At 42.1% G+C, this 16059-nt stretch overlaps 1 gene segment (V, D, J or C); it reads right to left on the reverse strand.

Moving 5' to 3' along the window:
• Positions 1–10133, reverse strand: part of LOC130030713 (immunoglobulin heavy variable 4-59-like) — a gene marked incomplete at its 5' end in the record, with an annotated part of 44942 nt that extends 34809 nt beyond the window's left edge. The window contains 2 exon segments of the V gene segment in view: positions 9714–10037; positions 10118–10133. Of these exon segments, the coding sequence occupies positions 9714–10037; positions 10118–10133 (340 nt within the window).
• Positions 10134–16059: the final 5926 nt, after the last annotated feature.

The raw sequence follows: 16059 nt of genomic DNA on the forward strand, positions 1-16059 counted from the left end.
CTAACCCAGGGCTCACACAGCGTTTGCTCTAGGCCCACAAAGCAGCCCAGGCCTTTTGGATCACACCTGACGATGCTTAGGGGTTACTTCTGGCTCTGCACTCAGGAATTACTTCTGGTGGTGCTCGGGGGACCAATGGGATGCTAGGAATAGAACCTGGGTCGACCACATGCAAGGCAGCCACCCTAAGAACTGCGGTATCGCTCCAACTGGTAGGGCATTTGCCTTGCACGCGATCAACCCGGGTTCAATTCCTCCGTCCCTCTCGGAGAGCCCAACAAGCTGTTGAGAGTATCCTGCCTGCATGGCAGAGCCTGGCAAGCTACCCATGGTGTATTTGATATCCCAAAAACAGTAACAACAAGTTCATAATGGAGATGTTACTGGTGCCTGCTCTAGCAAATTGATGAACAACGGGATGACAGTGCTACATTGCTATTATGAAACAGATCATTTTGTATCTCTCCCTTTCTTGTTGATTGATTCACTCAGCATGATAGCCTCTAATTTTTTTCCATATTGCAGAAAGTTGGATTTTCAACTCAGTAAGCATAGTTAGGCCTGTAGAGGGTAGACAGGATCAGGACTCTTTCCAGGTGTTCCTCATGGATGTGAACTTTATGAGTAAAATATCTTCAGGGCAATACCCCCAGACTTCCTTTATTCAGTTAGAAGTGTGTACACTAGAGAGTGGTTGGTCATTTGAGAAGGTGGCATTCCCAGTGTCACTTGGACTTGTCTCTACACACAGAGGACAGTGGGGAGATTGAGAATAGTCTGACACTCCACAACTGTAGATAGCAGTTCAGTCACCAAGGAGACCCATCCAGGTGCCTTCCTGCAGAGGCAGGAAGGGTGCGTTGAGAACAATTCTCTAGGTCTGATTTCTGGACTGCCCTCTCCCAGGAATCTGTCTGTGACTTTCTGCTCTATCACATTGACAATGCAGGCTGGCCTTCTGGTCGGGCCCCTGCTTCTGTACTCTGCACTGACCTCGGTCGGAACTTTCGCCCATATTGTTCTCATCGTGCCTTCAGGAATTGAAGGGTTGTCCTGATTCATGTATGTTCAATGTTCTCCTAGGGGAGAGAATGAAAATACTCTCACATCAGATATGAGCATTCTCTCTGTCGTTGGGAAGGAAGGGTTTTGCTCACTATTTGTAAATTGGCCATTTTGATAAATTTGGGAACATTTTTCAAAGTGCGGGTATGAATCTTGGTTTCAACCTAAGAAGCAAACCCCATAGTCCAACTACAGAAGCACGAATATTTCCAGTAATACTCTGGTCTGCATGACGGATAGCCCATCATGTAGTCATGCTGTCTGAGACTTCCCAGTGGACACTAATAGGAGACATATATATGTGTATATATATAAACACACATATGCACATATATACATATATTTCTGTTTTCCACTCACCTAGTCTTTACATATGTGCATGGATATACATCCATGTATATATTTCCTTGATATCCATTGAGAGAAAGTGATAAATTGTAATCATTTTTCCCAGATTGCAAGCCATGCGCGGAATTAATGTTCACTCAATACCATCTATTTCTCAGGAATATTGGTCAATTGGTGACGTCAGACCCCAGGTATACTCAGCTGGGATGCACGACCCTGGGGTGGAGGGAGCAGTCCCTGAGACCTCGCTCTACATCCTGTCTGCTGGTCCATGCTACTGCCAGCCCTCCTGGGCACACCCCAGACCTTGTGTCTCTCCTTTGGTGATGAACTTCCCCTGAGCTGTACTGAGAAGCCCCCAAAATAAGGACTTCACAGACCCTTACCCTGACCATTTCCTTACCACCACGTGATAGGAGAAATGTGACCTTGGTCACATGAAAATATGCGGTCATCTCCTCCACTGGCTCTTTTGTAATGGCAGGATTCCAGTTCAGGAATAAAGAGATCTAAAGATGTACAATGGGGCAGGGCTGCACAAAAATTCCAGAAGGGACTCTGACGAACACCAGGATTTTATCTCAGAGAAAAGGCATTCTTGCAGATCACTTGATCAATTGACATCCTGTTACTCATCGTTTTGCTCAAGCGGGCATAAGTAACGTCTCCATTCGTCCCTGTCACGTGCTAGTGTAGCCCAATGGCATCTGCCTGTTCTAGGAACAAGAAGAGCCAAAAAGCGATCATTCAGGGTCTTAATGAAGAAATCTGACCATCTCATAGGTGGGCGGCCAAGCGGTCTTTTGATGTCCCAGAATAACCAGTCGGTAACGGCTCTGTTTCAGCGGTCATCTCCAAATCTCATTACATGTCCAGCCTATCTGATTTTCGATGTTTTCACAAATGAGACAGCATCCCTGATTCTTGACTGTCGATGGAGATCAGAACTCCGGATTCTTTCTCTCATTTGAGTGAACGGTGATACTCCAAGAATAGCTCTTTTGATTCCTCTTTGAGAGACCCAAATCACATTCTCATCCTGTTTTTGTAGGGCCCAGGTCTCTGAGGCATATGTTAATGCAGGAAGAACAGTGGAATCGAAGAGATGTGCCCGGAGCCAGAGGTTCTTTGTCCTCTTAGCTATTTCTTCAACGCTCTTGAAGGCGTTCCAAGCCGCTCTCTTCCTCCTGCGCAACTCAGGTGACTGGTCATTCGTCATCTTGACTTCTCAACCTAGGTACACATAAATGTTGCCTCCATTCGGAAAGGTCATTTTGTTGATAGCGAATGGAATGTCAGGAACGAGACTGTTTCTCATAAACATTGTCTTCATGAGATTCTGCTGTAATCCGACCTTCCCACAGTCACGGTCGAAGTTGGCTAGCATTTGTGCTGCTTGGCTAATGTTTGGTGTTATTAGACCGATGTCATCAGCGAAATGGAGGTGGTGTAGTTGTCGACCGTCTATCTTCACTACAATTCCTTCACAATTCAGTCATCGTATGACGTTCTCAAGGGTGGTGACATGGAAAAAAAATCAGAAAGATCAATCAAACCAAGAGCTGGTTCTTCAAGAAAATAAATAAGAGTGATAAACCACTAGCAACACTCACGAAGAAAGAGAACCATAATAAACTGAATCAGAAATGAGAAGGGGGATATCACAACAGAAACCAAAGGAATTCAAAATATCATCAGAGACTACTTTGAAAGTCTTCATGCCACGAAACAAGAGAACCTAGAAGAAATAGATAAATTCCTGCATTCCTATAATCACTCTACACTGAATCAAGAAATCTAGAGTACCTGAATAGACCTATTAACATCAAGTAAATTGAAACCGTAATCAAAAGTCTTCCCCAAAACAAAAGCCCAGTTCCAGATGGATTCACTAGCGAATTTTTCCAAACATTGAAAGTGGACCTATTGCCAGTTCTTCTCAAGCTTTTCCAGGAAACTGAAGAAAGAGAAACTCTCCCAGTTTCTATGAAGTCCATATCTCTCTAATACCAAAAGGAAACAAAGATACCACAAGAAAAGAAAACTACAGGCCGATATCCCCCATGAACACGGATGCGAAGATTCTCAACAAAATACTAGCAAATAGAATTTAACAACTCATCAAAAAGATCATACATCATGACCAAGTGGGATTCATCCCGGGGATGCAAGGATGGTTTAACATTCAGAAATCAATCAACATAATCCATCATATCAACAAAAGAAAAGATAAAACCATATGATCATATCAATAGATGCAGGGAAAGCATTTGACAAGATCCAGCAGCTGTTTATGATGAAAACCCTCGCCAAAATGGGTATAGAGGGAACTTTCCTCAATATAGTTAAAGACATCTACCACAAGCCTACAGCAAGCATCATCGTCAATGGGGAAAAACTGAGAGCCTTCCCTCTAAGATCAGGGATGAGACAAGGATGCCCACTCTCTCCACTGCTGTTCAATATAGTACTGGAAGTACTTGCAATAGTGGTTAGGCAAGAAAAAGATATTAATAAGGGCATCCAGGTAGGAAAGGAAGAAATCAAGCTCTCACTATTTGCTGATGATATGATACTATACTTAGTGAACCCTAAAACCTCTACCAAGAAACTCCTAGAAACAATAGACCTGTATAGTAAAGTTGCAGGCTATAAAATCAATACCCCAAAGTCCATGGCTTTTCTATATGCAAATAGTGAGAAGAAGAAAATGACATAAAAAAATCCCGTTCACAATTGTGCCCCAGAAAATCAAGTATCTAGAAATCAGCTTAACTAAGGAAGTAAAGGACCTGTACAAAAAATACAAAACAATACAGGAAGTAAAAGAGGACACGAGAAAATGAAAAGGTATCTCCTGCTCATGGATCAGGAGAATTAACATTGTCAAAACGGCAATACTTCCCAAAGCATTGTAAAAATTCAATGTGATTCCTACAATGATACCTATGACATTCTTCAAAGAAATGGAGCAAATACTCTTGAAATTCACATGGAACAATAAGCCCAAACTAATAGCTAAAGCAATTCTTGGGAAAAAGAAAATGGGAGGAATCAACCTCCCTAACTGCAAACTCTACTACAAAGCAGTAACAATTAAAACAGCATGGTACTGGAACAAAAGTAGAACAGCAGACCAATGGAACAGAGTTGAATATACTGACATCTCCCCCCAAACATATGATCACCTAATCTTTGATAAAGGAGCAAGAAGTGTGAAGTGGAGCAAGGAAAACCTCTTTAATAAATTGTACTGGCAAAACTGGACAGCTACATGCAAAAAAATGGGCTCATATCTCTGCCTAACACCATGTACAAAAGTAAGATCAAAATGGATTAAAGACCTCAACATCAGACCTGAATCCATAACGTACATTGAAGACAAAGTTGGCAAAACCCCCCATGACACTGAAGTGAACGGTATCTTCAAAGATGACACGCCACTGGCCAACCAAGTGAGAACAGAGATAGACAAATGGGATTATCTTAAACTAAGAAGCTTCTGTATCTCCAAAGAAACAATGACCAAAATACAAAGAGAGTCTACAGAATGGGAAAGGGTATTTGACCAATACCCATCCGACAAGGGGTTAATATCAAAGATATACAAAGTACTGGTTAAACTCCACAAGAAGAAAACATCCAACACCATCAAAAAATGGGGCAACAAAATGAACAGAAACATGCTCAAATAAGAAATCCAAAATGCTAAAAGGGTCTACATCATTAATCATCAGGGAGATGCAGATCAAAATAACAATGAGATGACATCTCACACCAAAGAGACTGGCCCCCATCCAAAAGAAAAATATCAACTGATGTTGGTGCATATGTGGCGAGAAAGGGACCCTCCTTCACTGCTGCTGGAAATGTCAACTGGTTTAGCCCTTTTGGAAAACAGTATGGATGATTCTCAAAGAAATAGAAATTCAGCTCCCATTTGACCCAGCAATACCACTCCTGAGAATATATCCCAGAAAGGCAAAAACGTATAATTGAAGTGACATCTGCACATGTTTGTTCATTGCAGCACTGTTTTCAATAGCCAGAATCTGGAAAAAAACCTGAGTGTCCGAGAACAGATGACTGGTTGAAGAAACTTTGGTACATGTACACAATGGAGTACTATGTAACTGTTAGAAAAGATGAAATCATGAAATTTACATACAAGTGGTACTACATGGAACATATCATGCTAAGTGAAATGAGTCAGAAAGAGAGGGACAGATATAGGAAGATTGCATTCATTTGAGAAAAATAGAGTCAACAAAATAGGAGAATAACACCCAAGAATAGCCGAGATAAGTACCAGGATGTTTACTCCATGGCTTGGAGGCCAGCCACACATGCTAGGGTGCGGAGGGCCCGCAAAACCACTCTCCAGCCCGCGAAGGTGGCCCTAGGATCCGTAGGTGCAGGGAAGGACCGACCGAATGAACACAAGACTCAAGAGACAGAGTACAGTTTAGAAAAAGAGAGAAAAAGGGACAGAACTTTATTGGGGGCTACAGGCTGTTTATATAGGGTCGGGGAAGCCCAGTCAGGAGCAGAAACAATATAACCATACATGGTAAGGTCAGCAACAAGCCCTTTACCTAACATTCAAGGTAAACATTTGTACATCAAAGGGTCTTATGGAAGTAGGTGCATCCTGAGTTTTACATTTGTATATCAAAGGGTCTTAGGGCAGTAGATGCATCCTGGAGGTTATTATAGATAAGGCCAGATAAGATAACTGTCAGCCTGATGTTATATGGCTATAGATAAGGTATCTGCTGAGATCAGGAAGTCCTGGGAGACTGTCACCAATGTCTGTCCCAAGCAGTTCCTGACATGGGAACCATGGCCAGGGTCTATGAGAGGGCTCTTGGCTTCCCACACTAGGGGAAAGGCAGTTCAGATAGAGAAGGGAGCACCAAATAAAGGGTGTTGGTAGTATCTTCCCAGGATTTGAGATGCATGCTGAAAGTAGACTATAGACTGAACATGAATGACATTCAGTGCTTATTTGCAAACCACAGCACCCAAAAGGAGAGAAAGAGCAAAAGGGAATGCCCTGCCACAGAGGCAGGGAGGGATGGAGGGGATGGGGGATGGGAGGGATACTGGGATCAGTGGTGGTGGAGAATGGGCTTTGGTGGAGGAGTGGGTACTCGATCGTTGTATAACCGAAACCCAAGCACAAAAATTTGTAAATCTACAACTGTACCTCATGGTGATTCACTAATAAAATTTTTTAAAAAATAAAATAAAATAAATGGCAAGGCCAGCTACACTGAAATAAAATGATAACAGATGAAAAGGGAGGAAATGTTTACACATCACACGTCATAATTCTGGCCCTAATATCTAAGATACTGATAGCACTCACAAAGCTCCACACCAGGAAATTCTGACTGTAAATCCCCCATCATAAAATGGTGTGAGGACACACAGAGAGACTTCCCTGGAGGTGACGTCCCTGTGTACTGTAGGCATATACAGTGTTTACTAGCACTGACTGTCAGGGAAATGTCAATCAGAAAGACAGTGGTGGATCTTCTCATCCCAGCAGAATAGCCAATATCGAGACTGGAAACAACCAGTGTGGGCTGGGATGTCCCCAGAGAGGAATGTGGTTTCAAGGTTGGTTTAGAATGTCAATGTTTGGTTCGACTTCAATGAAAAATAGTAAGGATATTTATAAAAAAAATAGTTAAAACAAAGTTCACACAGTATGTATAGTTTTCTGACTTTGTGATTATTGGCGATTAAATAAAGATTTTAATAAAAAATAGTTTCTATATGACTAAGTGTTTTTGCTTGGATAACTACACCCAGACCTGAATAGCTTAATTTGAGAAGATATATGTGAACATGTGCTTGTTGTAGTGTTTAATGGCAGAACATGGAAAATATCCTAATTCTTCATGACAGTTAGGCTACCTGCATATGTTTCTAACTTGTTGGAATGTTGTCTCATTTATTGTCTATGCAAAATACTAGGAAATTTCTATAAAAAGTGAAAATAGACTTTCCATTGTAAGGGAGAAACTGACGCCATGACAGGTGGCAGAAATGAGAAAAATCAGGTTGGCCTCAGGTTCAGTTCCTGGAACTGTAACAGATTCAGTTTCCCAGCAATAAAACAATGCGAAACTAGTGAACTTGAACCCACCTGGGAAAGTTCCTGGGCTCAGTAAGTGGTCTCAATTAATGAGTTCTCACAATGCTCCAGAAGTTGCTTTTTGCTAACCCTAAAGGGATAAGTCTATGTAATCATAAAATTGGTACTGATACTGGAAATTATTGTTTAATTGCTGCCTAACTACTGTTACCCTAGACACTTGCCAAAAACACCTTTGTCTTGTAACTAAGTAAGGTTCTTTTTGAAACAATAAGGCATATACTGCTTATGTCATTAAACCTTTATAAACTTCTTGCTGCCTAAAGCCGTGGTCGTTATCAAGAAACCACCCTGTGGGTGAGATAGTTGAGCCCAGTATACTGGAATAAAACTCCGACTGCTTTTGCATTATTGTGTTCATGTCTCTGTCCATCCTTCCGCTTGGGCACCCAGAATCCTGAGCTTAACACCATGTAACCCAATGATTCCACTTTTAGCAACATTGCCAAAATGTAAAAACATCAATTTGAGAATATATAAAGAAACATAATTTCAGTGCAACATTTGATATACTGGCCAGGATATGGAAATAATACTAGTGCTTAATGTCAGCTTCATGGATAAGAAGTTGTGGTGTTTTTACAGTGGGTACTATGCAGCTACAGAAAAAAAGAATTATCACAGTTTGTTGCAACATGGATGGAAGTCAAAAATACCACATTAAATGAAGTAAGTCTGGGAGAAGGAAAAATGCGGATGACCTCATTCGTCCCTGGTACACAGAGAACAGAGCGTCAGGATGGACAGGATCCATAATAATGGCCCCTGAATCCTAACCACACTCTGGGGTTCCTGAGAGGAGTCAGGTGGTGGCTCAGATCACTGGGAAGAGGAGATCAGCACAGGGGCAACAGCAGAGTGTGGGGGTCTGTGGGGATTTGGTGCTGGGAGAAGTGCAGGGAGTTTGGGACCCACCAGCATCAACACTCAGACTATTGTCATTGTGTTCCCTCAGTGACAAAAAAGAAAGTAATGAGAGAAATCCCTTTTTGTGAAAAGTAATGACCTTTTTGAAGAAAAATTAACCACACCTGACGTAATGGGATATAACAGTCTCTAAGGTAATTTGAACACGAGATAGAATAAAAAACAATTTTGTACTAGAAATGAAAGTAATAAGTAAAATTAACATGCTTGGTTTATTAAAATTGTTTAGCATATTTCAATAAAAAGAAAGGAAAATTACCTCCCAAAAAGGGGAAAAAAGAGTTGTAAAAGAATGAAGATTCAGAATCTTTACTGCAAACCACAATGCTGAGAGAGAGAGACAGAGATAGAGGCAGAGACAAAGACAGACAGAGACAAAGAGACAGAGAGAGAGACAGAGACAGAGACAGAGACAGAGAGAGAGACAGAGACAGAGAGAGAGAGAAGAAAAGTGCCTGCCATAGGGGCCGGAGCTACAGTACAGCGGGTAGGGCGTTTTCCTTGCACGTGACTGACCCAGATTTGATTCCTGGCATCCCATAGGGTCCCCTAAGCACCGCCAGAAGTAATTCCTGAGTACAGAGCCAGGAGTAATCCCTGAGCATCGCTGGGTGTGGCGCAAAAAGCATTTTTTTTAAAAGTCTGCCATAGAGGTAGGCAGCAGGGTGGAGGGGCTAAGGTATGGGCAGTGATGGGCAGGAAACTGGAAATGTCCATGGTGGAGGGAAGGGTGTTAGAACACTGTATGACTAAAACCTAAGTATGAACATCTTTGCGAAGTGATACATCTCACAGTGATCATCTCACAGTGATACAAAAATAACTATCATAAAGATAAAATTTAAAAAAGAAAGAAGAAATAAAAGAATGTAACCACTTTATTGACATATTTCAATAAAAAGAAAAGAAAATCATCTCCCAAAAAGGGGAAAAAAGTTGTAAAAGAATGAAGAGTCAGTACCTTTACTGCAAACCACAATGCCAAGAGAGAGAGACAGAGACAGAGAGAGACAGAGATACAGAGACAGAGACAAAGACAGAGAAAGAGAGTGATACAGTAGTAACTGTATCATGAAAAAAAAATTTATAAAAGAAAGAAGTGTCCCACCTGCTCATGGACACAGCCCAGGGGCAGAGTGCCCCCTGGTGGTCGCATGCACCCCTGCAGCTCCCCTGTCTCCCTCAGCAGGTTTGTGTCTGGGCTCACAGGGACTTGCCCTCATTGTGTCTCTTGTACAATAATACATGGCTGTGTCCTCAGTTACTGAGTTGCTCAGTTTTAGGTAAACCTGGTTCTGGGACGTGTCCCTGGTCATACTGAGTCGGGACTGAAGACTTGGCTTATAGTATGTGTTTCCATCATACCGTATACCACCAATCCAATCCAGGCCCTTTCCAGGGGCTTGGCGGACCCAGTTTATACTATAGTCTGTTAGCGAGAACCCAGCGACCGAGCAGGTGAGGGACAGCGTCTGCGAGGGCGTCACCAGGCTTGGTCCCGACTCCTGCAGCTGTACCTGGGACAGGACACCTGGGGACAAAAATCCACAATGAGTTACGGGCTCAAAGGCCCCATGCCCAGCTTGGAGCCTCTGTCCAGGGGATACTCACATCCAGGAGCTGCCACCAGAAAGAAGAGGAACCAGCGCTGATGCACGTTCCTGGCCACGAGGTCCATGATCTCAGACACTGTCAGGAGGAGAGGGAGCCCGATATGGGGTCAGTGTGAACGTGGTTTTAATCCTGGGTCCCGAGTACAGATTTGCATGAGGTAGCCTCTGTAGAGGAAGGAGGGAACCCAGAGCAGGCTGTTATGTTGGCTCCCTGGGAGGAGGTGCTGACTGTGGCTCAGAGCACTCAGGCCTGTCCCTGGGGCCCTGTGAGAGCCAGGCCTTTTCCTCCCGCACAAGAAACGTGCTGCCAAGCCTCAGGAAACAGGAATTGCTGAGGGGGTAATGGCATCTGGGGAGGAGAGTCCCCGTGTCTCAGGTCCCTGATGACCAAACCCATCTCTCCAGTGCCTCTACCCTGTAGACAGGCCGCTGCCCCTCCATGTTTCTCGGTGGTGGCTAATGTTCTTCCACTGCAGATGGAAAACCTGGGACCAAACAGGCAGTGTAACTGTCATAGGAAATTCTAACTTGGCTCCATCAAAACCATGGTTAACCAATTTTCACTCTATTTACTCTCTCATCTTCCATGAACATTCCTTCCCCTGAAGCAGCATCACTTTCTAATTTCAAGGTAGTTATTAGGGTGGATATTTTTTTCACTGATAATGGTTTTGTAATGCGACAAGGAAGATGCTTCTGCCTAGGTGACCTTCCTGGTGTGGTTGGCCGGGACAATAGCACCTAAACCTGGCCAGTACTGTGTACATCTCAGTGTCCAAAAGATGATTTTGAACCTCAGGACCCTATTCTTGGGATTTATCACTGAAGAATCCAAACCCATGTTTGATGCTTAGAAAGACCCACTAAAGGGTCCTCAGAACACAATCTATTGGGCCAGAGTTTTGGTCTTTGTGTAGAGACTCACACATGCTACAAATGTACAGTGTGCAAGCCCTGAGTACTGACACATGAGGTCCTACTCTGCCCCCAAATGGATGAAACCTAGCCATAGTCTGTGTCACATAAGTGTACCCCTAATTCCATGGAGACCAGAGGGTTGAATTAAATCTAAGGAACCAGAAACTGTGCTTTATAATTGGATGTTTTAAAAAGTCAGCATTTGGGGCTAGAGCGATAGCACAGAGGGTAGGGCATTTGCCTTGCACTCAGTTGTCCTGGTTTCGATTCCCAGCATCCCATATGGTCTCCCAAGCAGCGGTAGGAGTAATTCCTGAGTGCATGAGCCAGGAGTAACACCAGTGCATCACCAGATGCGACCCAAAAAGAAAAAAATAGCGTTAAACATCAAAAGTTATTAAAACACCCAGCAAGTTCAACAAGATTCTACCAAAAATAACCACGGAGATAGACAAACAAACTCAGGCAACATGTATATTGAGGCAGATGAATATTCTACTTCATGTACATGATGGCTCTAACAGGATTAATAAACGTTCTCTAAATAAAGCCCATGGCTCGCCATGGCTCTGTCCCAGAGCTCCTGCAAGCCCAGGAATGTGAATCCTCACAGATCTGACCCCACCTGCACTGTCTCGCCACCACTGGCAGCAGTTTTCAGGGGAGCTGGACCCCCAGACCTCAGATATAGTCTGGAGAGGATGAGGAGATGCTCAGTGATGGGACTAATTCCTAAAGATACAACACTAGACAACAGGGAACAGTCTTGAATCTATAAAAACTTGTTTCCAACCACCAACTTTGACTGTAGATTTTATAAATTTTTTAAAAATTTATTCTCAGCATATTAAGTAAGGTTCACTTCTATTTTAAATGCTTCTTGACAAATTTTGTAGGTGTTTCACTCTTAAAGATGTATACTAAAAACATCCTTATTTATCATTTGGAATTGATTAGAAAGATGGTAAGAAGTTAATTAGAAATGAATGATAGCCCAGATCATCATTTTTTTGTTTTTTCATTGTTAGACAATCATGGATGAAAGAGGTAGCTTTTAATTTTGTTCATAATAGCAATGTGGACAGGTTCATTGAAATGCTCTCCATGTAAGTGTTCCAAGATCATTTTCCAGGACCACTCATTGATACCTGAGCACTACAGGTGGAACCAGGACACAGATAGGAAGTAAACATATAGTACTTCAGGTGTGTTCCCCAAGTCAAAGAAAAATATAGATTTTCCATATTTGGATGATATCATTTTTACTTAATTATTAGATATCCTTCATTTTAAGAAAATTAAACTTATTTATTTTGAATTGAACCACAGTGAGATACACAATTAAAAAGTTGCTCATGATTGGTTTTTTCAAACATATAATGTTTCAACACCCATCCCTTAACCAGGGTACATTTACCACCACCAATGTGCCCAGTTTCTCTCTTGCCCTTCCTCAGTCTAGCTGTCTCAATGGCAGGCACTATTCTACTCCCCTTCCTCTCTCTTTCTCTCTCTCTGTATATCTCTCTGTGTCTGGGTATGTCTCATTGTGGAATTACGGTTTGCAAGAAAGATACTGAAAGGTTATAGGTATATCCCTTTAAAAGTAAAGGCCCTCCCGTTGATCGTCGATTTTCTCGAGCGGGCCCAGTAACGTCTCCATTGGAGACTTTGTTGTTACTGTGTCTGGCATATCCAATACTCTCTATATCTATATCTACTATCTCTATAGTAGGTATATCCCTTTACCCACTTTAAATACTCAGTTCGTGCCCAAAGTGATCTATTCCATCTACTATTGTCCTACTGGTCTCTTCTCTATCCTAACTGCCCTTTGCCCCCCACACACATTTGGTTGGCTTCAAACCATGAGGAAGTTCTTCTGGCTCCTGTTTTTCCTGGCTTGGATATTATCTCATGCTATTTTTTTTTAATATCGCACAAATGAATGCAGTCATTCTATGTCTGTCCCTTGACTTCTGACTCATTCACACAGCAAGATACGGTCCATGTCCATCCATTTGCAAGCAAATTTCCTCACGTCAGTTTTCCTAGTGGCTGCATAGTATTCCATTGTGTAAATGTACCATGGTTTCCTTAACCAGTCATCTCTTCTCGGGCATTTGGGTTGTTTCCAGATTCTGGCTATTGTGAATAGTGCTGCAATGAACATAGAAATGCAGATGGCATTTCTGCTATATGTTTTGGACCCCCAGGGTGATACTGTGGATCAAATCTAGTTTTTCGAGGAAAGTCCATATTGTTTTCCAAAAAGGCTCAACCAGTCGGCATTCCCATGATGAATGAGAACCCTTTTCTCCCCTATCCCCACATCCATGCCAGAACTGGTTGTTCTTGTTCTTTTGGATGTGTGCAATTCTCTGTGTTGTGAGATTGTATCTCTTGTTCCTTGATTTGTATCTCCCTTGTGATTGGTGATGTAGACTGCTTTTTCATGTGCCATTTGGCCATTTGAGTTTTTTCTTTGAGAAAGTTTTCTACTTATTTTTCCCCTCGCCATTTTTGATCAGATTGGATGACTTTTTTGTAATGCTCTACAGTGCATTATATACACTGTAGCACTGTCTTCCTGTTGTTCATCTATTTCCTCGAGCAGGCACCAGTAATGTCTACATTGTGAGACTTGTTACTGTTTTGGGCATATGAAATACGCCACAGGTAGCTTTCCAGGATCTACTTTGTGAGTGGGATACTCTCAGTAGCTTGCTGGGCTCTCCAAGGACGAAGGAATCGAACCCGGGTCGGTCATGCGCAAGGCAAACAACCTACTTGCTGTGGTATTGCTCCAGCCCAGTGCATTATATATCTTTGCTATTAACCAGTTTTCAGATGGGCAATGCCTAAATATTTTTCTAATTCTGTGGTATGTCTCTGCATCTCGGGGCACAGTTTCTTTTTATGTGCAGAAAATTCTAGTTTAACTAAGTCCCATTTGTCTATCTCGGCTTCCACTTGCTTGGTCTGTGGTGTTTTATGTTTGAAGGTGCCTTTAGCTTCATGGTCATTGAGGCTTTTGCCTATGTTTTCCTCAATGTGACTTATGAATTCAAGTCTGAGGTTGAGGTTTTTAATCCACTTTGATCTGACTTTTGTGCATGGTGTTAGAGAAAGGTCTGAGTTCTTTTTTATTTCTTTTTACATGTAGATGCCCAGTTTACCCAGCACCACCTCTTGAATCGGCTTTCCTTGCTCCAGTTCATATTTCTTACTCCTTACTCAGAGGTTAAATGATCATACATGTCAGGGTCTCTGTCCGGATTTTCATCTCTATATCATGGATCTGGGGTTTGCCTTTTTTCAATATCATACTCCTTTAATTCCTACGATTTTGTCCTACAGTTTGAAATTGGGGAAAGTGATGCTTCACATCTTTTCCCGAATAATTGCTGTAATTAGTCGTAAGGTGTATTGTTTCATATGAATTTCGGAAGTGTTGGACCTATTTCTTTGTTATGGGTTCAACTCCCTGCTAGGTCTCAACTGTCCTTATAATTGACTGGAACGGGGGTAGCCCAGAATATTAACCTGGTTAACACATGTGTTTTAACTCAGAAACAATGGCAGAGCCTCCTTACTCCAACCGCACAACCAGAAAATTTTTTAAAAACGGGAGGGCCTTTACCTTTACCTTTTACCTTATTTTTTAATGTAACTTAATTTTTATAACTTTGTTCATAATAATTTATTAAATTTAATATTCCAGCTCCATTTCCACCACCATTACACTCTCCCACCACCATATTTTGAATGTTTCCATGCTGACCCCCAAAACCTGCCCCTAGAGCAGGACTTAAATCATTTATTTTTTATTGCTTGTTATGAATAATCCACTAAAAGTGATCCAAAAAAGGTTTCATAGAGAACATGTGTAAAGATTGTTGTACTTTCCCCTGATTCATTATGCCCTTATATGAGATATAAGAGATTCCTAACATGTTATTTAAGGATGAAACTTGTGTACATATACGTTTGTGTATGTGTGTGTGTTTTTGCGTGTGTATTTTTCTCCACGAGAAAGGTTACCTTCTCTTTGCACTACATCCAATGTGGTGTGCTACTCTTGGTACATCAGTGCTGTAGAGTATGAGGTGTCACAGAGCCACAAATGTGGCCTGTATATCCCATGTGTCCCCCACCAGCACAATCAGGAAATTCATTATTTCATTAATACTCATCCTTTCCCCTGTATAACTTAGATGACTGCCCTGTTTACCAATATTAATCACCACTGCTACACTGAAAATACCTCTCAGTTTATCATTTGATCACTTGATATCCCGTTATTCATTGATTAGCTTGAGCTGGCGCAGTAATGTCTCCATTCGTCCCTGTTCTCCAGGTGTTCAGGTTTGACCTTGTGTGGGCCAGATGCTCTTTGTTTCTTTACCGACAAGATAACGTGTTGGATTTTGAAAGCAAGAACGTTGGGAACAACATATCCATTCTGTGGAATTTGGTATGTGGGCAGGTGGATGTGGCTATTAAAGAGATCTGTTGGAAGTCATGAATAATCTTCTTCGTTGCCCTTATGGAAGATGTGATAGATCCATCAGGACGTCGGAGGGCAGTCATCTTGATCTTGTACTTGGTGAAGGACAGGTGAGCATTACACATGCTTTTCCTGATTTAGGCCGCATCTATCAGCGCTGCTGCTCTTCTCTCATTGAGGTCTTCCTTGATTGCTTCTCTGCACTGCTTTGTGAGTTTGGACGTTCGCTTTTGGTTGCTTGAGGCATGCGCCAAGCCACGTTGGTGAATAAGATCAAGAGTTTTCGAAGACAGGCTATTTTTTTGTGGTTATCTCTCTCTTGGCATTCCTCGCACAATCATGGAGGTGCTGAACCAATCTATCATATTCCTCGTCAATGTTGTCAATGACAGCATCTTCCCATGTTGCCACAACAGACCAAAGAGCTCCCAGTTGGTGGTCATTCTGGCAGTTCTCTTCTTAAACTTTGCATTCCTTTCTCCCCACTCTGTGAAGTAGAATTTTGCATGAAG

The sequence above is a fragment of the Sorex fumeus genome, unplaced genomic scaffold, assembly GCF_029834395.1.
Source record: "Sorex fumeus unplaced genomic scaffold, SorFum_2.1 ptg000044l, whole genome shotgun sequence".
NCBI lineage: Eukaryota > Metazoa > Chordata > Mammalia > Eulipotyphla > Soricidae > Sorex > Sorex fumeus.